Source organism: Podarcis raffonei, chromosome 3 (assembly GCF_027172205.1).
Source record: "Podarcis raffonei isolate rPodRaf1 chromosome 3, rPodRaf1.pri, whole genome shotgun sequence".
In the NCBI taxonomy this organism is placed as follows: Eukaryota; Metazoa; Chordata; class Lepidosauria; order Squamata; family Lacertidae; genus Podarcis; species Podarcis raffonei.
Window position 1 is genome coordinate 48,109,023 of NC_070604.1, and position 21,260 is coordinate 48,130,282.

Consider the following 21,260-nt stretch of genomic DNA (forward strand, 5'->3'; position numbering starts at 1 on the left):
CTGTAGACCAGGATAACGTTTATATAGCAGGGATTGCAAACTGGAGTGAGCTGGCTCCCATGCCGGTAGGAAGAAGCCACCACTGTGTTGCTGTAATGGGAGATTTCCTTTTCGTAGCAGGTGGCGAAGTTGAGCATGCCACCGGCCGCACTTGTGCAGTACGGACTGCTTGTAGATACAACCCTCGAAACAATTCTTGGGCTGAAATAGGTCCAATGAAGAACTGCCGGGAACATTTTGTGTTGGGAGCTGTGGACGAATACCTCTATGCAGTCGGAGGTAGAAATGAGCTACGTCAAGTGCTGCCTACGGTGGAGCGCTACTGCCCTAAGAAGAACAAATGGACTTTCGTTCAATCCTTTGACAGATCCCTTTCCTGTCATGCGGGATATGTTGTGGATGGTCTCCTTTGGATATCAGGTAGAAAATGTTTCATTTGAGCCATTTGCGCGATGACAAAACACTGTCAGTGGAGAGTGGGTTTTAGGAAACTTGTCTTCGAGAAGACGGGTCTAGCTTTCATTCACCAAAGGCCAAAGTTTAAGAAACCAAGTTAGGATGCAGAAAGGGGTGGGAGAGTTAGTATAGTGATTAAGAACCACAAGTAGTAAACATGAAGGAAAGTGCAGCTAAAGGAAGGGGGATATAATCAAGGTGCAGCGTTTTGTTTTGAAAAAGAACAGTTAAAATTGAAATTAAAAAAGCTTTATACTGGGACTTTTGGGTAGGGAGAAAATGTTTGTATACTTACATCCTTGATGTAAATATGATTACTATGCACACATTTTTTTATACAGCTCAGCAGAAGAATGATGGCACTGAGGAAAGCCATGGTTTAGAATAAATTGAAGTATAAGAAAGTAGATAACAACAAAAGTGAACTAAACACATAGTTGTATTGGGGAAGAAAGATAGTGAACTTAGGAATGGGAGTATTGTTGCCAAAAGTGAGAATGTTTTATACATATTTCTAAGTATTGTACAGAAAAGGAATATTGAAATAACACTCATATCCATAAAGTTGGTCGGTTTTAAATTTAGAGTTGGGGCGATACTTTTGGTGTGTCTTTCTCTTGGGGGATTTTTCAGCCCCCCTTAGTTTCTGAAGATGCTACTAGGGAAATGGAGTCTAAGGCTTTTTATGGATGTTCTCCCCTCCCTTTGTATTGCACAGTAATAACAGGGATGTTAGAAATGCATTCTGTAGTTATGTTCTGCACCTGTTGACTGGTAATTTTGAGGTTTTATAGAATGCTAAATTTTGCAGTTTCTGAAAAGTGTTTGATCTGGCTTGCTCACAAAGAGATGCATACTTTTCATGCTTTCAGTTTTCAAGCAAAATAGCCTTGAAATGCACCAGAACCATTATGGTTTTGTGTTTAATGATCTTTTTCTGAATGAGGAAATATATTGGTTAGGGCTAGACCATTTTTTCTTCTTTCAGGGTTTAGAATGATGTTATAGTTCATATTGCAGCACCTGAAAGGAAGAAGAAAATGCTCTAAGTCTAACTGGTATATTTTGCAGGACATTCGATTTCTCCTCCTCTCACTGCTGTCTTTACACTTTGGCAAACTTTATAAAGGCCGCAAGCTCCAATTCTTTACCTCTCTCCTAATCTGTAAACAAGCTAAGATTCCGCATGAGGTTGGGTAGGCAGGAAGGGGTGTGTGCATATGTGTCAGAGTGTGAGAGAAAATTCTTTGTAGATGAAGTTGATGGGACTAAATTGGCTTAAATCCAAGTATGTCAAGCTAGCTCATTCTAGGATAATTAAATTGAAGAATTTCCCAAGTCTCCTGAAGCTTCTGCAGCATCAGTAGTCACCCTGAACTGCTGATATGCAAACAGCACAAGCTCTTTGTTGTTTAACCAGCACTGTGTTATCCGAAACAAATTTTGGTGTATAATTATATGGGAATTTATAGTCAGTGTAGCTGAAAGATGTATGTCAGTGCCATATACAGTGGTACCTCGGGTTACAGACGCTTCAGGTTACAGACACTTCAGGTTACAGACTCCACTAACCCAGAAATAATACCTTGGGTTAAGAACTTTGCTTCAGGATGAGAACAGAAATCGCGCTGCGGCGGCGCGGCGGCAGCAGGAGGCCCCATTAGCTAAAGTGGTACCTCAGGTTAAGAACAGTTTCAAGTTAAGAACGGACCTGCAGAACGAATTAAGCTCTTAACCCGAGGTACCACTGTATACACCTGGCTGTGGCAGGATCTACTTAACCCCAAAATAACCCCCAATACATTATTCTCTCTCAAAATTCTGGGTTCAAGGTCTTTCTAATCAAAATGTCGTGTTTTCTTTAGTCTTTGTTACGTTTAAACAAAACGCCGAAGGTTTACATTTCATAATAATGGCTTACAGTATGAGATACACGAGATGACAGGGGAAAGCATTGCTAAAAGTGCAGCTATTCCAAGGGTCTGTCTGGTCCTGCAGCCCCTTTCACAAGTGGTTAGACAAATGCTCCAAGGGAGCTAGTTGAGCATGCCGTGAAAGGGCCCCCTCCTGTCGACCGGCATGCGTGAAAATACTTGACGTTCCTTTTCACTACCTTGCTAATGGACATGGCGAGAATGCTAATTCTGTTCCTCATATTAGGTCAAGGGTTCCATGTTTTAAAAGACATTTGCCAATTGGGAGTATGAGAGCACACATCCCTCCCCCCCACACTTGCATTATGCATTAATACAACAGGCACAATATATGATCCCCGTCAGCTTCCTCCTCTGTGTTGCACTTAGGGAATTCAGTAGGAAGGATGGGGACAAAGCTGGAATCAGTGGATTCCACCTGCCATTGGCTTTGGCTCCACCTCCTGTTCTCCCCTAGAGGGATGCGGGTGGCGCTGTGGGTAAAACCTCAGTGCCTAGGACTTGCTGATCGTATGGTCAGCGGTTCGAATCCCCGCGGCGGGGTGAGCTCCTGTCGTTCGGTCCCAGCTCCTGCCCGCCTAGCAGTTCGAAAGCACCCTTAAGTGCAAGTAGATAAATAGGGACCGCTTTAAGCGGGAAGGTAAACGGCGTTTCCATGTGCTGCGCTGGTGCCGGTTTGCCGGAGCAGCGTCGTCACGCTGGCCACGTGACCCGGAAGTGTCTTCGGACGGCGCCGGCTCATGGCCTCTAGAGCGAGATGAGCACGCAACCCTAGAGTCGGACACGACTGGCCCGTACGGGCAGGGGTACCTTTACCTTTTACCTGTTCTGCCCACCTGTCCCAATGGGTACCAGCCACCACTGCTCAATGGCTACCACACCACTCCTGCCTTTCTCCCCACCTGTCCCAATGGGTACCAGCCACCACTGCTCAATGGCTACCACACCACTCCTGCCTTTCTCCTCACCTGTCCCAATGGGTACCAGCCACCACTGCTTATATGTTTGAAAGCAACAGCAGATATTTGCTTATTACTCAGGATCCAGACTTCTTCCCTCAAGGAATGTTTTTGCTTTTCCATCCAAGGAGACCACATTTTCCCAGCACTCACACTGCAATGGGGGAAAACGCTTCTTTTGACAACCAAAGCGGGGATCTTGGGGATTTCGAAAGTTGTGGCATCACTGGTGACTAGCAACACATCTATCCCCTCTTCCTCAGTCCGTCTCCTTTCCCATTTCATGAAATTGCATAGGAAAGGCTTTCATGAATCGTATCTTTCATCTCAAGCTATTTTAAAAAAATTTAGTTCATTATTACATTGATATTCCATTGTTCTTATAAAAAGCTAAATGTGGTGCACTTCTCTCCCCATTTTGCCCTTAGAACAGTCCTGCGAGGAAGGCTGGGCAGAGACAGCAACTAGCCCAAGGTTAGTTGCTGAGGGGAGATTTGAACCCTGGTCTCGCAGTCCTAGTTCAAGACTCTAACCCAGGGTTTCCCAAACTTGGATCCCCAACTGTTTTTGGACTACAACTCCCATCATCCCTGACCAATGGTCCTGCTAGCTAGATGGGAGTTGTAGTCCAAAAACAGCTGGAGTTTGGGAAACCCTGTTCTAACCAGTGCACCACATTCAGAAACGGATTGTCCATTATTACAGTCAATGCATTTCTGACCGTTGGATGCAAACACCAGAGCACGGATATTCCTACAAGCTTCCACAGTATAATTTTGGCCACAGTTGCAGACAGAATGTGAGCCTAGATTGAACCTGGCTTTGACCTAGCAAAGCACTTAATTTACACCCTTATTTTCTCTTGTAAAAAGCTGCCCTCCCTCTTGTCATGCCTTCAGTCCATCAGATATCATGCTATATAGTACTAGTACAAGGGTGGAGAATCTCTAGCCCATGGGCTAATTATGGTCCACCAGGGGGTCCAATTTGGGCCACAAGGACTTGTCCCACAAACCACATCCAGCAGGAGGGCAGGGTTCCATTTTGCCTTGCTGTGCAAATAGGTTACAGCAAAACAGGATTAAGCACCCCAACTACCAACTGAAGAACAGGGGCTTAATTCTGATTAGAGACAGGAGGTTTATGGAAATTTTGAAGACATGGGAAGGGGGTATCTGTCCCCCTCCCTTAGTTTTTTCTCAAAGAAAAAACAACATTTGAAAAAAATGTACTTTTTGGAGCAATTTACATATAGAAAGTTATTTTGTTACTTGAGAGACAAAAATGATTCCCCACTGTTGTGCTAGTCCAAGTATAGCACGACAAATCATACGTTTTTTAGTGCTATGGTGCAGTTTGATGAGCTTTGAAAAATCAGGTCTGAAAGATTTTCCACATGAAATTAAGCAACTGTTCCTAATACTTCCACAACAAATAAATGAAAAGGCACACACACTGAAATTCGGCTGATGGCCGGTTCAAAAATAGGTAGGGAAATGACCCATCCACACATAGTATGGTTGCCAAGAGGAAGTTATAGTGGTGGTGAAGGTTCAATGGCATTCAGAAACAAAGGAACACAAACAACTGAAGCAGGATACTGTACTATTTGCAGAGGCTAGGAATGAATGCCGGGGAATGGTATACTCTGTAAACAACACATTTCATGGCATCAGAGACAGGATTCTGGTCTGAATAGATCACTAATCCAACACAGCGAAGTTCTTTTCATGAGGTGCATTATTTATCCCAGTAGTTGTATATAAATTCAGCCAGCAATCAGCGAGCCAAAAAAATTACAATCGCTTACTGATACATTTTTCTCCTCCTGCATTTGAAATCCTATGAGGTATTTACAGGTTGCTTGACTTCTAAAAGACTTTATTATAGACTTTATTTTTAAACGCACCCGGATATCATCTCCACTGATATTATCATTCTCCTTTTGGAAAGCAGCACAGGGAAGTAAAAGCAATTGCCTTTTGATTGTCCCATTTTATGATGGAAAAGCATCACTTTTTCTGGTACCATTTAAACTTTTATTTTTCTGCTATTTTTTTTCAAAAGACATTTTATACCTATTCCTCCATTGCCTAGAGTATTTTTAAAATGGTCGTTTGTGGGGGGCATTATGGGCTTGTTAAATTTAAATTTTGTTAGGTTGCTTTTTATATCTATATAAAAAAAGAACAACAGCCCTGAAACTTTTTCAGTGTAGCACTTCAAAGTTAGGATAAACTTGGTTTTTTGAAAATTGATGCTGATAAGAAATGGCATAGTTAATGGCAGATGAATCTATAGAAAGCTGTTAAGATGCACATTCCTCCCCTGGGGAGAAGGTGGCGGTTAAGGGGAGATGGGGGAGAGGAGAGAGAGCAAAACTGCCAATCTATAAAATATACTTGTTGGCAGAGAATCTTCCTGCAAATGCGGTGATTGCAGGGGGGCAGTGGAACAGCATGAGGCAGCCTAACCTAAGAGCAGTCAAATCAGCTTGATGACTTTCAAAGCCAGGAATTCTGCTGGAGGCAAGGGTATTTGATCTGAGGGGGGAAGGGAGGATTAAAACATATAGAGGCTGTGCTATTAATTCCAGGTCTATTTTTCTGTCGTCAAATCTGTATGTAAATCCATAGCATCTCATTTTGGCAAATGAATCTTTTTTTAAAAGGGGGGGGGGTGCAGAAAGAAGGCAAAGGGAACGTAATGGCTTTAAGGTGTAGGTATGTGTGTGCACGTGAGAAAAATTAAACATGCGGAGGGGAAACATCCCCAGTACCAAGAAATGAATGCACGTTTTATGCTTCCACGCCAATGTTAAGACCCAGCCGGACAAACGTCTATGGCGAAAGTATCCTTTGAATTTGCATGATTCTTGTGCTGTGGACACGCTTATATAGCACGTATTTTAGTACAGATCATCGGTTGGGTTGAGAGGAGCTGGATTTTAGTTACCCATCATTTTGAAATGAAAATACCTTGTACCTTTCTGTCAGCCTGCTTGTCCTTCTGCTTCTCTGTTTCCACACTCTTTCCTGTCTCTCCGGCCCCATAACCCAACCCAACCCAACCCATCATGCATAAAAAGGCCTCTCCACTCCTGGAATGAACAGCACGGATAGTCTTACTGGGAACAGTGACACAGGCAGAAAGAGTCGTGCCCCCCCACTTCCTGTGTGCTATGGTCCCACTACTGGTCACCTCTCTACTTACCTTAAAAAGAGAGAGAAAAGAAATGCGATCACAATTTCTCATCTAATCATTCTGATCTGATTGAGCTTTGAGGTTGCAATGAAAGAGATTTCTAGATTTCCTTGCATTTCTGTAAAAAGTACAAAGCTCCTCCTTTCCCAACTTTTAATTCACACTCCTCGTCCCTCCCTTTCGGCACACTTTCATTTCACTCTCTTTCATCCTAGTAGCTGTTACTTGAAATTCCAACTTTGCAATTTAAGTGTAGTTTTCCAGGTAATGGGATCCACAGGAAAATACTACTTACCTCTTTAGGGAAGCACCAGTGCAGCCTAGTGCAGCTGCAGGAGCTGGTGAGGGCGCGAGGGGTATGCTGCCGAAATCTTAGCTTCAAATGGGCCAATCATGGCCTTTGGGGGGGGGGGAGAGGGTAGGTCTTCAGCAGCAGACCAGCTGAACGTACTATTCACTCTGGTCCGCCACCACTGCATTTAAGCTGGCTGCACTTTGAGCCAGAGCAGTTGGCAATCCATTCCTCCCTGTAAGTTTGGCTCTGCGTATGTAGGCACGACCTTGTTGTGGAGTTCAATCAGTCACTTTATTCGGGGCCAGGGAGAAATTTGCCTGTACACAAATTGGGCCCCTTTGGGTTTTTGACTTCCTCATAGCAACTGCCACAACTTTAGTGGAGGGGGGGGGAAAGGCATTGGGTTGGATCCTCAGTCTAACTTGAAGGATGAGGGAACCCTCCCTTTGGCTATGTCAAAATCTCAGGATACCCTGGTAAAGGGGTCTGGGTTGAAGATTCTGGCCAAAGGTCCAGACGGAAGCAGATGGGCCATAGGACTTCCATCTGGTGGCCTTGGAGGGGTCACCCTTAACCTAGGACTGACCCTTGTGAATAATAATCTAGTAGTTGGGCTGAATGATTCAGGATACATACCCAGTGGCTATGCCAAAGCCTTCTGTCATCTGTAGTGGCCAGTTAAATTCCAAGATCTTGTCATGTTCTTTTGCTGTTCCTAAGTTACTACCTCTTCCTAGCTCTCGAGACACAATGCGCATGGGCCCGCAAATGGTGACACGTAAGTGTACCAAATAGGCTACACCTGATTTGTCTCAGTACATGTTTGTGACAAACAGTGGGAATGGAGAAAAAGCTGTGCCCTTCCTAAAATTAATTTACATGGGGACAATGAGAAATTACCTTATACCAGCAGACATTGTGCAATTTCCTCCTCTAATGTTCACTAGCATTCTGCAACATCACAGAAGTTCAGTCAGCAGGATAGGTGGCTACAGATGACACAGTTTTTAGAATATATTATGATTAGACGTATTTTTATCCTGACACTTCTCCAAGTTTATGGTACTGTACAGGGTCGCCCCACCCTAATATAATATACCTTGAATTTAATCTTAGGACCGCCCTATTCTTCCAGATGTCTTGCATATATTTGTGTCATCGTGCAACATATTACTGCTGTCCTTACTTTAACTGTGTTTGTTCAGAGGACCTCTCTCAGCAGAAGAAACAGAACGGTGACCTTCAGGTACCCTTCAGTATTCAAAGGGTGCAACTTATTTTGCCTAGTTGTGGTTTGTGGCACATGAACCAACATGGGCATATTGTTAACTTGCCACTGGAGAAATAAGGATGTTGGAAAGTGAAACTTGACAAATTCCTTTTTGCATGTAGCATGGAAAAAATTGCAGTATGCTTCCTAATGGTAGATAATTTGCTTTAATGCACTCCCAACTGTGTTTAATGTTCGTGTAACACTGTAAACATCTGTTACAGGAGGAGTAACAAATACTGCACAATATCAGAACAGGCTAATGGTGTATGATCCTTCACAAGTAAGTTTATATATTACAAGTATTTATTTAAACACAAAGAATGCAAAGTATGTGAGTAAATGCACTATCAAATGAGTAAAGCATCTCATTCCAAACAACAATAGCTTAGATGAGGATATAAAAGCGCAGCTCCTGTGCATTGGCAGATCCTGGTAGGCCTTAAGAGAGCCCTGTTTTCCCTTGCTCTTTAGTATGCAAGGAAGCAGCTCACCAGGACAGTCTGGAAATAGGTGACCCATATGTGTCTTAATATCCACCATCCAGCCGTCTCGGTCCCTGCAATGTATGTTACTTGAGCGCTGAAGCTCATGGTGAAGGAAGATACAGGAAGTTTATGCAAAACCTGTATTCCAGTCTGCCTTAGCACTGATGAGAGATGGGTATCCTTGATCCCTATGATCCTGCCATCGGTTAGTGCGGCATCCTTATTGTGAGGCAAATATCGTGACCTTGGTATCTATTTGTATAAGTTAATAGTTGGAAATGTGAAGACTCCTGCTGATATTAGCATCTTTCCCAGCCCAGCTCATTGGGATTTCCCAGCTGAGAAGCCTGAAGTTGAACCTTGGATTATTTAAGTGAGCCAAGTCAACCCCTGGGCCTCTTGCACTTAGAACTATTAATCATTTTTTAAAAGTGCCACAAATAATGTTAACAGGCTGAAAGCTGGTGAAACTAACGGTTCTATGTATGCATATACACCTATCACTTCATTTTCAGAGGCAGGTTCTAGTGGAATGTCAGATGCTAGGAACAAGTAACGTAAATAGTTGTCAGTTTCATGCTTTCAGAGGTATCTTGCAGGTTACTGATGACCCTTGAATCTGATCTAGAAAGGTAGTTCTTAATATTATGAACTATGCATATGTGGTAGCACTTGAGATACCTATAAATAAGTAAACATACTTAAGAAACAACCCATCCAAGCAGAAGTTTTAAAAGTCAGTGTATTATCTGTGATAGGAATCTGCATTATAAGCCAGATCACACTATTTGTCCATCTCAACGGTCCCAAACACATTTTAGGAAGGCTGTAATTCTTAAAACACAAAAGCCACAGTCCAACTTAGACTTAAGTGTTCTGATGCCCGTTGAGATCAGTGGGGTTATGTACACTTAGCTATGTTTTGGAATGTAGCCAAGTGTATATTAGTGCAACTTTCTGAGGAACCTTTAGACCAGATTCTTAATCATTCAGTTAATATTCTTCTCCTAATGAAATAAAAACCAGTTAAAAGAACCTAACAACACATAACAGGTAAAGGCAGTTCCGTATCTTGTTTTTCTCCTTGTGTCGTGGTTGGAACAGTGTTCTGAAATCTTGAACTCCCATCTGCTACCAGCCTCCCTGTAGTTCAGCAGCTGGGGACACCAGGTTAGGGAAGAATGGGCTTTAGAGACCTGGGTTCAAAAGCCCATTCAGCCACATGCTCACTGGATGACCTTGGGCTGGTCACTTTATCTCAGCCTTGCCTACCTCAAACATGGCTGACAGGATAAAATAGAGTGGTGAGGAAAGAATGACCTACACTACCTTGAAGAAAGGCTGGATGCAAATGTAGTAAATGTTTGCTGAAAATAAATAATATTTGGTGCAATTTGCCTTATAATATGACATTAGTGCACTTCCATTTCACATCGTTGGTGTTAGTGGAGAAACACAATGTGGCGCAAGTTCCACTAAATCAGAGCTTTCCAAACTGTGTCTCGTGACATGTTAGTGTGTTGGCTGCAGTGTGTAGTTGTGTTGTGTGAACACTCCCTGCTCTCCTCCAGGGGCTGGAAAGGGGTTAGTTTAACCTCTGGTTTTTGCTAGTAAAACTGAATTACTGTGTTGCAGAACGATGCATGTCTAAAAAGTGTCACCAACATGAAAAGTTTGGAAAGCTCTGCCCTAAAAGTTGAGAGATGTGGAGAACAGACCCAGGAAGCTGCCTTATTCACCACCAGCAGCCATCTGATTTGTATAATTTCTACTTCCAGCTTTAGACAGATTTCGTGCATTCTTTAGTCCCATTTGCTGGCAAAATAGTGATTTGTGATTACAGAAAAGGGGCTTGATTTTAGCAGTGCATTGAACCACCTTAAACCCCTTAGAAGTACCTGTATTTCTTGCACCAAAACCTAGCCCAGTTGACTTTTCTCTGTATGAAGCCTAGGATTTGTTTTGCATGCAAATGTTTGTCCACAGCAGTTTCAGCCTCACTATGAACAAAATAACATCCTGCCTATTTATTTACATTTTCTAACACTCTCATTTTTTATGTGTATTATATTTTGTTGCCTTTGGGGGCTCAGAAGCTGTTCCTTCCACTTTCTGGCCCTCTGCATACTTGGGTTCCTTTTAGGCCAGAGCCCCCAAACACAAACAGTTAATAGGTAGAAAGTGTGTGTTAGCATTCTTACAATGAGGTCGGCTTCGTGTTTTTACACACACGCTCTTTTTAAAAATTCTGCTGGCATATTGTATACGGTGGGCACTGGAAGAACCTCACATCTGCTTGCGCCTTGCACAGAATCTCAATACCTCTATAATTCGGTGCTAGTGCCTGTTTCTGCGCTAGGCCTTTGTGGAGTGCTGATAATGCCTACCATCTGCCACTGAGCACATAGCTACCTGCCAACAGGCAGGCTGGGGTGACCTCTGCTTCTCCACTGCTGATTAGTATTCACACACTGGCTTATTAGGAATGACCCCACCAGGCCCCTCTGTTTCCTTGCCTTTGCAGTGCTTAGCAGCTTACCTGGCAGTCACTGCTGTGGAGGAAGCTAAGATATAATCAGGGGATGCAGGCAGGCTTTGCAAAGCAGATGGTGTCTATAGTTCTGTGTCAAGGGACTGGACTGCTAATGCAAATATTAATTCCTCCTAGCCAAATAATACACAATATAACGGATAGCTATACATTATGGGGGCTACATGGTGCAATTGTTTTACGATTTCCACTGTTTCATGCACACTACTCTCCATTCTTCTAATAATAAATTTGTTTCACCTCTTCTTTTACCAATTAAAAATATCACTATTGTTTACTTAGCCAGTGATACACATTAAGAAATAAAAGGGCACCAAGCAAGACTTTTCTGCCTGGGAAAACGTTTGGCTAAATTTTCATTCATTTGCTTAATTTTAATAGCTTAGGCTATGAAAACTTAAGTTACTACTTAATTTTCAAACATCATTTTGATGTGGCTATATGGGTAACATTTATTGCAAGCCACCTTGAACCTAGTAAAAAAGAAGATTTTCCCCCCTATAGAAATTAATGTGAACCAGTTCTCTTATGTTTATATTTGCAGAATAAATGGCTTAGCCGCAGCCCCATGTTGCAGAGAAGAGTCTACCATTCAATGGCAGCTGTGCAAAGGAAGCTGTATGTTTTAGGAGGCAATGACCTGGATTATAACAATGACAGGATTCTTGTCCGCCACATAGATTCCTACAATATAGACACTGACCAGTGGACACGCTGCAACTTCAGTCTGTTGACAGGCAAGTATTTTGTTTGTATATTTTAGTAGAGTATGGCACTACAGCAAAGTTTCAAGTCAAATTCTTCCCTCCTCCCTCACTTTTAAATTCAGTTAGTTTGCACTGTTTGAGCTTTGGATTTTGCTGATTTGCAAGGGAAGCAAAACACAATCAGCTTCATGCAAGTTCTGGCATTGAAGCAATAGACCCAACAAGAGCCCAGTGCTGGATACTCTGATACAAGAGGAAATATCTGGATTCCTTTCTCTACTTCATATAATTAAATGTGCGGAGTGCTGAAAACACTACTTCTCCTCATCCCAGACATGCACCACTTTTGATTTGTCAGGCCAGCCCCGTCGTGTATGGCAACTTAGTTAGAAGCTCTTCTTTTTATTGGGTGGGGCTGCAAAAGTTGTTGCAGGCCTGCTCTACTCCAATCTTTCTCCTTCAATCCTATGACCAGTACCTGCTACTGTTGTCTTTTGCTCATAGGTGGCTTATTATTGCTAATCAACTGCAAAGACAGAAGATGGGGAGTTGTTAAAACAAGTTCAGGTGCCCTTTATCCTGCTCTAAAAGTGATCAGTGCTATCACAACCAGTAAAGACCACTTGTATCTGACTGTGTGAGATAACCCATCCCCCTCAAAATAGCAATTATTTGGTGCATAGTGGGAATAGAAACACTGAAGAGTGCTGTACATGTTTTTAAAATATACTTAAATAGAAATGCTTGGGCAAATGTGTGCAGTAGCAGGAGAAATTTACAATAAGTAGAACTTACAACTTGCATGGGTGTGCTGTACTATTTTAGATTCTTCAGAAACATTGGAAATGTACCAATAAGCTTGTCTGTTGACTCTGTTTTAAGAGAGCTTATAGCAATGTTTCCATGTAAACAGCTGGCTAGCTGAATCTATGTGCAGCATCCCACAGTATAGAAGTAGTATATGTGTGTGTGTGTATGTATATATATATATATATATATATATATATATATATATATATATAAAGATTAACAAACACATATGGTTTTGTTTTTCTGCTTCAGGCCAAAATGAATCGGGAGTTGCTGTTCACAATGGCAGAATATACTTAGTTGGTGGCTACTCATTTTGGACAAATGAACCCTCCGCATGTATCCAGGTCAGTGGTTTAGGCTCCTTCTTTTGAGTCTCTCCCAGTGGTATTGCAAGGTTACCTTTTCCAGAATTGTTCACACTGGGATATCTTTTTGGTGAAACAGACCTATGCAATTGATTTAAACTTCTAAGAAAAGAGGAAAAGCAACTTGTCTAAACTGTTAGGATCATAAGTTGTCAACACTTTTGAAAAAGCTAATTGGGGTAAAGGTGAAAAGCGCTTGCTTGTTCAGCAGTCTTCATAGTAGTACAGCCCACATACATTTATTTTCCACTGCTACCATTTAACTCTTGCTTTTAATAAGTGTGCTTAAACAGAAGTAGTAGGGCACCAACAGAGTTGACATGTGCATGTGTGCTGATTCCCAATGAAAACTTTGGTACGAATCCTGGTCTTTAACATCAATTCATATTGTTTTAAGAGTGTATGTTTAGGCGATTTACAAAAATTGCATGCCTTTAGAGTGTGCCAAGTATTGATCTGTCCTTAAAACAAATCCTCAAAGCTGTGTCTCTAACAAGAAATGTGCTTTACACTGATCATTTTAAAAAAGTTTTCATTGATTTTGAGAGGAAGTATTTAGACACAATCTTTTCTACTACATACATGAAAGGAAGCCATTCCTAGTAACTAAAATACATGGAAATAAGAAAAAAAAGGATGTAGATTTTTAATTGCCATTCTTCTATGTAAGTATTGGAAGAGATCAGCATTTAATATGAAGTGGGGTGTTGTACAAGTGTTTGCTACAATACATGTAAGACTTGTTGCTGTTATTAAGCCTGGCGCCTGCATAGTTAGATCACAGCTTTTGACTTGCTTACTGTGGTCATTTTTCTTACTGCAAATCATTTTAAATTTGAGAGCATCAAAAAGTGACACACTTAGTCCTCACTTGTAGTCTGAAGCAGTATGTCACTCTGCTGAATGTGTAGACCAGCTCTGTGCCATAGAGCATGGCAACAGTTCAGGCATGCTGGGGTCAACTTGTTTGCAACAGGTGCACAGTGCTCAAATTCTGGGTGTTTTCTTTTGTTTTCAAGGATGGCTGGCACATAACTTTGATTATATAGAATAGGTAGATCAGTGGAACAGCAATACATAAAGCTGCCTTTGGGTCATGATAAATATTTAAGCTTTTACCCACCTTGTTTTTGGCTCTTACTAGGTGCTGGATGTTAGTAAGGAAGGAAAAGAAGAGGTTTTCTATGGGCCCACCTTGCCTTTTCCTTCTAATGGGATAGCTGCCTGCTTCCTTCCGGCACCCTACTCAACATGCCCCAACCTGCAGCCTTTGCAAGTGCCTCATCACAAGATAGGCACTATGTGAGAAAAGGAGCGTGACTGACGAGAGAGGAAGCTTCTTCATCCATCCTGATTTCATCTTCGAATCAACCAAAAGGGGAAGAATTGTTCTGAAATTCTTTATTGTATTAAATGCAGTAGAAGCCAAAAAGAACACTAATGAAAGGGGGCCAGAATTGCACCTAGACCTTCCTACCTTCAAGCAGGGCTTGGGCATCTTTGCTCACTAAGTATTCTAGGAACATTTTATGCAGTTTATTTGGCTTCACACTTACAAGGATCTGCCAGGATTACTGATTTCCCAAAGTGCTTTGCAAAAGAGAGAGTGATACGTCAATGAGGAAACATAATACTACATATGCAATTTAATATATTTGGCAAAAAAGGGATCCTTGATTTAGTTCCATAAGTTGTTGCTTCTAGCGCTAGGTACTGTCAAAGACGTGCAAAAAATGAATTTTGCTTTTTCACTTAAACATAGAAATTCTCAAAATGTGGGCTACAACTGCAATGAGTTTGGACTTCATTAAAAAAAAGGCTGGAAAAGGACTTGAGTACTTGCTCTTGATCTTAGAAAAACCTTGAAGTTTTAACTGCTGTGCATTCCAACATTTCTCAACTGCAGGTGTAAGGAGCTCTGTTAGCCTCTGAAGAACCAGATGTTTCTTATGACTGCCTCATGGAGGTGAGGGTTAAAGGCTGGACTAAAAGCAATGTAGTTATTAAAAGTTTATGCTGGAGAAAAGGCAGCTAGGTGGTGCTATCAACAGAACAAAAGTGTCATGTAGAACGGAGGAGTGAGACAGGCACATTAAAGGTTGCTGTAACGCCTTGCTGTAGTGTTCCCTATAGAATTAGACCTTGAATTGCAACTTAGACATAGTGAAGTTTGTTCGTTAAGCTTGAGTTTGTACGTCTTTGTATCCAAAGTGGTTTTTGAAACTACAGAACTATTTAGTAGAAACTTTTAGGAAAGCTGTCCCCACCCCCCCATCCTGCTTAATTCCAATATCTTCATTTGTCAAAAGCTGCAAGGAGAATAACTCTTGTCTAGAGACCATTCTGAGATTTATTTTTGCCTATTTTAAGTTTGCCCTAAAGAGCAATTTAAAGTAACTGATTGAGCATCTGGCTCTGGGCAATTTTGCACTGCTCTATACTAGCCTTCCCAATTTTTAGCACTTACAGTTAACAAAAAAGGCAAGAGGGATTTAACAACTAAAAATGTGTAAGTAAGAGAACATGGGAAACAGTATTTTCATTCACATTAACTTGAGGATCCTGTTGCTGGGGAAGGGTAGTAGCAACCAGCTTGAATGTTGCAAGGCAAAGCAGTTGGCATTAAGGTATGCTATGCACTGCCCCCTCCCCCAGTTTTGGAAGGGCAACTGTTACAAGAGTTTGCACTTAGTAAATAATATCTCTCTACTTTCTTACGGTGGTAGTGGGCGGTTTCAATAAAATTAGTCACACATTTTATGTATAGTTGGGAGCACTGGAAATTGTATTGTTAGGAAACCTAAATATTGTGCTTTTTTATTTTGGACTGGAGGAGCCTATTTTGCAGCCTGTATTACTTCCTCACAGTTGTCTTAACTAACAGCTACCGTATTTTTCGTTCTATAGGGCGCACTGGCCCATAGGACGCACCTCGGTTTTTTTTGGGGGGGGGGGAATGAATAAAAAAAATTATTCCCCCCGTAGCCGCGGCTGCAGCCCCAAGCCTTGCGAACACTCGCCCGAAGCACGGGAGCCCTCCGGAGGGCTCCCCGTGCTTCGGGCGACAGGCTGCCGCCCCAAGCCTCGCGCGCCCGTCGGGACCTCCCGCCGTGCGCGCAAGGCTTGCGGACACTCGCCCGAAGCACGGGAGCCCTCCGGAGGGCTCCCCGTGCTTCGGGCGACAGGCTGCTGCCCCAAGCCTCATGCGCTCGGCGGGACCTCCCGCCGGGCGCGCAAGGCTTGCGGACACTCGCCGGGGCTGCAGGCTGCTGCCCGCAAGCCTTGTGAGCCTGCGGGAACTCCCGCCGGGCTTGCAAGGCTTGCGGATAGCTTCCTGAAGCCTGGAGAGCGAGAGGCGTCGGTGCGCACCGATGCCTCTCGCTCTCCAGGCTTCAGCGAAAGCCTGCATTCGCACCATAGGACGCACACACATTTCCCCTTCATTTTTGGAGGGGAAAAAGTGCGTCCTATGGTGCGAAAAATACGGTAGTCAGGGCAGAGAATGCTTTGGAGCCAGTGGATTTTTCAAGTGCTAAATATCAACACATGGCTCCCGAAATTCTACAGAACCTTGTTTGGAAACAATACATCTCCATTGTCTAGCAGGAGTTGCCTTATGCTGTGTCAGCCTATTGCTCCATCTAACTTCCGCTGTCTGCTCTTGACTGACAGCAGCTTACTAGGGTCTCATGCAGCTGTCTTTTTATGACATGTGCTACCTGTTCCTTTCAAGTGGGGGTACCAGGCATTGAACCGGGGACCTTCTTCCTACAAGTATGTGCTCTATCACAGAGCCAGGGTCCCTAAGTCTTGGCTTCCTGTCCAAGGAACAATCGTGACTATGAATACCTGACAGTAACGAACTAGAACACAGGCCCTAAGGGAGAGAGCCAGTCGTGACGGCGAACACAATGGGCTCCCCTTTCTCTCCCTGACTTTTGCGCCAAATGACATGTCAGTTGAACAAGTGGGGTGATATAACTGGGTTATCACCTTCACATTTCTGCAGTCATTACTGTATAATACCCATTTGATGGAACATTTCAGTTTCATCCATGCAGGCCATTCTTATCGACAGCTCCAAGTTTAGTTTTATTAATGTGCAATATCTTCATATTTTTGAAAACCTTGAAAATAAAATTGGTCAACTCACAGTTAAAAGGGGGACCATTTTGTTTGTCTGCTGTGTGAATTCACAAACTAAGTTCAAGAAGCTGCCAGCTGCATAGGTAAAAGTTAATACCGGAAAAGATTCATACAAATGTGCCTCCATTCTACATTACAGGCATATGTACAGTTTACAATAAAACTTTAATGTCTGACTACTGTATCATCTCTGCCTCACAATATTTTTACATTTTAAAACTATTATGTGCATGCTAACTACTCCTAAAACCTGTACCACACATAAAGGTGTTGCAAGAGACAATCTGTTGCACACAGACACTTGACCTGATGAAACCACCCTTGCAAGGATGCGGTTTCTACAGTGCTTGTATATAAGCACTAGAAATGGGTGGAGGGGACTCGTTACCTATCTCCTGCTCTGTTTAAGAGGTTTTGGAAGACCCTCTAGAATAGTGAGGGAGATAGCTTTGGAGGCTACAGTAAGACAACAGAATCAGCAAAAGTTCTCCCTCACCACTACCAATGGATCCCTCCACTGTGGAGAACAGGTGACATCAAGTCATGGCACATTTTGCATAGGATGAGTAATGCATACCACAGATAATTTCTAACCATAAACTCTTATCAGTTAAAATATTTCTTACTAGGATGCTAAGACTACATCAATCTTAAGTGCTAAAAAGCATTCATATCTGTTAACTACAGTGACAGTTGGAGATATGAATTCACATTTGGCATACCAAAGCACAAATGTTCATTAAAAAATTCAGCTCTAGAAAATCTACTCAATGCAAATTCATTTCTCCCAAAGTACATTTTGAACAATAAATTGTTTCTGTGTCTCTGACTGGCCTGTTCAGCTAGATCCAAGTTGTAGGAATTGCAGTACAGTATTCCCAAAACAAATATGCATCTAGTCTGCCTGGTTCCTCTTGAGTTTTGAAAGAAACTGCTCACCATTTTCATGATATTCCACTATATTAAGCAACCTGCCTATAATTGGTTTGCAAGAGCCACTTACCGTGTTGCAATCTCAGGCACAGGATGTTCAGCTTCACATCTTTAAACGTGGCAACTTGCTATGTATTGCAAGGTTTGACTTTCCAATTTGTGCTTTTCTAATGGTGAGGAAGATACAGCTGCCATTCATTCAATGGTACTTCTAGGGTGGAAAGAAAGGAATAACTATACAGATTTGTAAACCATGCTTGTTGCAGAGGTATGCATTATCCATTGTTCTGGCATCAAATGTGCCTTGCACAACAGACATTAAGACATAAAAAATGCTCTCTTGGTATTAGGAAAACTCTTAAGTGTGAATGCATTTGGAGGACTGCCAATTAGATTTCAATTTGGAAAAGGAGCATTTCAGCAGGTCTGTTTATGACACTACATAGTGACTAGTGCTTGCAATGTCAGATAAAGCAAATTTCAACAACCAAGTTTTTTTGTTTTTACCAAGCCTACCTATAACTTTAATTCCAGTAAATTAATGAACTTTGGAAATCTGCATGCAAGTCCCACTGAGCACAACTGGATGAACATAGTTGAAGACTTTGCATCATCCAAGTCTCACACAAACTGAATTGCACATGTTATGTCATATCACCTATGCATTGCTTACATGATTGTGAACCACAACATAATAGCAAGCCATGTGACCAAGACATTTCCCACTGTTGCTCGCATTAATAAAATGTACACACAGTGGTAGCCACCTCATGAAGAAGTCTATAGATAAAGCAAAGATGGTTCTCACACTAAAGGGGAAAACCAAATGTCTATTCTGGCTAGAGAATTCCCATTTTTAGTATGTGACAAACACTCTGAAGCAGAAGGAAAGAAAAATTACAACATTTATGGACTGAATAGGAAGAAGCAGATAAATTATTTGAACTAAGAAAGACATCAATTTGAGCTAGCTTCAACATCTGAACTCAGCTAAAATGGCCGACTAGGAAGGGCCCGGGAACAATAGTAATAGTTCCTCAAAGAAAGCATATTGAAATAACCCAATGTGCATTTCTGGACAGCCCAGAAGCAGACCTATTCACTACCATAAAAGAGGAGGGGGGGAGGGAGAGAAGCAAAGGTTGCTAACTTGCCAGTATATCATAAGACACCAATGGAGTAGGTGCTTCAACAAACATTTGCAAACTGCCCACTGATCACCAGGGCGTTGTATATGACATTAGAAGAGTAAGAGTCCATCGGCAAATTCATACAAACATCGTAAAATGCTCTTAGTATATTGATCTGATGAACAGATTGTGTGTCTGAAGCTGTTTTTTTAAAAAAGCAAATCTGATTCCTAACCATTTTCATGCCTGTCTCAGTTAATACTTGGAATACTTCTGTCTCCAGACATGAAATGAAATGAAGAAACTGAGCACAATAAGCATTACCTATTTTCTTGACAAACTGGTCCATTTAGATGTATCCATTTAGTGTATCTATGATAACTTGCCAGGAAAACTATACCAAATACTATTTAGATTAAAAAAAACCCAAAAAAACCATGCTTTCTTCTATCATAAAAGGTATCTTTTACACCCCCTGGATCTTAGAAGCTTTTGTAACAAGGAAGAGGCTTCATCACTTAATTTGAAATGAAACTCTCTTGTAATTTAAAACACATCTTCATCTTCCCAACAATAAAAAAATGGGAAATTTTACAAAGTGGATGTACATATAATTGTGAATGATGGCAATTAGTATGAAATTTTGCAACAATGACCCCCCTCTTTTTACAGTATCATGGACAATCATTTGATGCTTAAGAAACTAAGCAATTCGGGGGGGGGGGGAAGGTGGTCACGTAATAGACTTTTTTTCTTTCCGTATACTAAAGTGAAAATGTAACGGAGGCACCCAGATTCTTTCAAGTTTACAAGAGGAACCTGGATTAAAAGAGCATTGAAACATATAGCACTGTAGAAAATCATACAAAATCGAAAGATAAGACTTACCATCCATATGTACAGTGCAACACAGGCATGGAGAATAGAAGCATCTCGGAGGAAAAAAAGATGGAAAAACTTCGTCACAAAAATGGTCCCCAAATACTCTAGAGCAGACCCTTAAACTATATTAGTCTGTTTCTTACCTTGTCCATCAGCATGCTGACTACTGATGATGGAAACTGGTCAGGTGAGGTTCTCCACCAAGTGCACTCTCCCCTTGCAGAAAAATAAAATAAAATGGGGCCAAGTCCAATAGGCTTCCCAGTTAAAGTCCCAAGCCTCTCCAAAGTTCTGCAGATTGCATGAAACATGTATATACAGGAGTGGACTGGAATGCAAGAAGAGGAAGTATGCATTCTGGCTGAGTGCAATACATTTCACTTACTTATAGAGGTGTCCATTTTGGTGCCTATGAGTTCATCTGCAAACTGAAGAAACAGTTGTGGTATGCATTGGCTACAACAGAATGCTTCTTTCAAGCCTAATTTCAGTTGGGAAAGAAGCCCTGTGGATGCTAGGAAAGGCCTCAATGGACACATGTATGCCCCACCCCCACCCCCCGCGCTGGAGATAGATACCACGGATACCAGCACAGTTGGTTAGAGCATGGTGCCGATAAGGCCAAGGTTGTAGGTTCAATCCCCGTATGGACAGCTGCATGTTCCTGCATTGCAGGGGGTTGAAGAACTAGATGAGCCTCAGGGTCCCTTCCAAGTCAACAATTCTATGATTCTATTCCTTCTCGCTAATCTACTGCCTTGGAAAAGTTGACATGGATGGGGAGGAAACAAGACGGACGGAAAGGGAGCCTTCATTTGATTCCGTCACCCACTAAAGAGTTTGGTGGGATTCTACTCGGATCTGCTACAATGCTTTGCAGGCCCCAACTGTCACCTACTAATAACTATAAATTGACAAGTTGAGATTTGCAGGTACTAAGATCCTTACTAGGGTCAAACAGATTTGGTTCAAGAGTTAATTAGCAGTACACTTTCTGAAGATATTCTTTAAAAATAGTAACAGCTGGTGATCTAATAGGACCCACCCCACACTCTGCATACATGCAGGGGCTTCCTTCATTCTTCTATGAAGAATTCCCTACTGCAATGTGGAACATTCCCCTTTAT

At 42.0% G+C, this 21,260-nt stretch overlaps 1 protein-coding gene across 6 annotated transcripts in view; it reads left to right on the plus strand.

Moving 5' to 3' along the window:
* The window catches only part of KLHL32 (kelch like family member 32), a 67,147-nt gene extending 51,416 nt beyond the window's left edge, over positions 1–15,731 (plus strand). For 3 of the 6 annotated variants that reach the window (XM_053381503.1, XM_053381505.1, XM_053381504.1), the window contains 5 exons: positions 1–420; positions 8,343–8,401; positions 11,702–11,894; positions 12,927–13,021; positions 14,187–15,731. The exon at positions 1–420 is cut by the window's left edge and continues 307 nt beyond it. In XM_053381503.1, the coding sequence (XP_053237478.1) occupies positions 1–420; positions 8,343–8,401; positions 11,702–11,894; positions 12,927–13,021; positions 14,187–14,348 (929 nt within the window). In that variant the 3' untranslated portion in view covers positions 14,349–15,731. Of the gene's footprint in view, positions 421–8,342; positions 8,402–11,701; positions 11,895–12,926; positions 13,022–14,186 lie in introns of those variants that run through there. The other 3 variants (XM_053381509.1, XM_053381510.1, XM_053381508.1) reach the window with 2 other exon arrangements.
* The last annotated feature ends 5,529 nt before the right edge of the window (positions 15,732–21,260 follow it).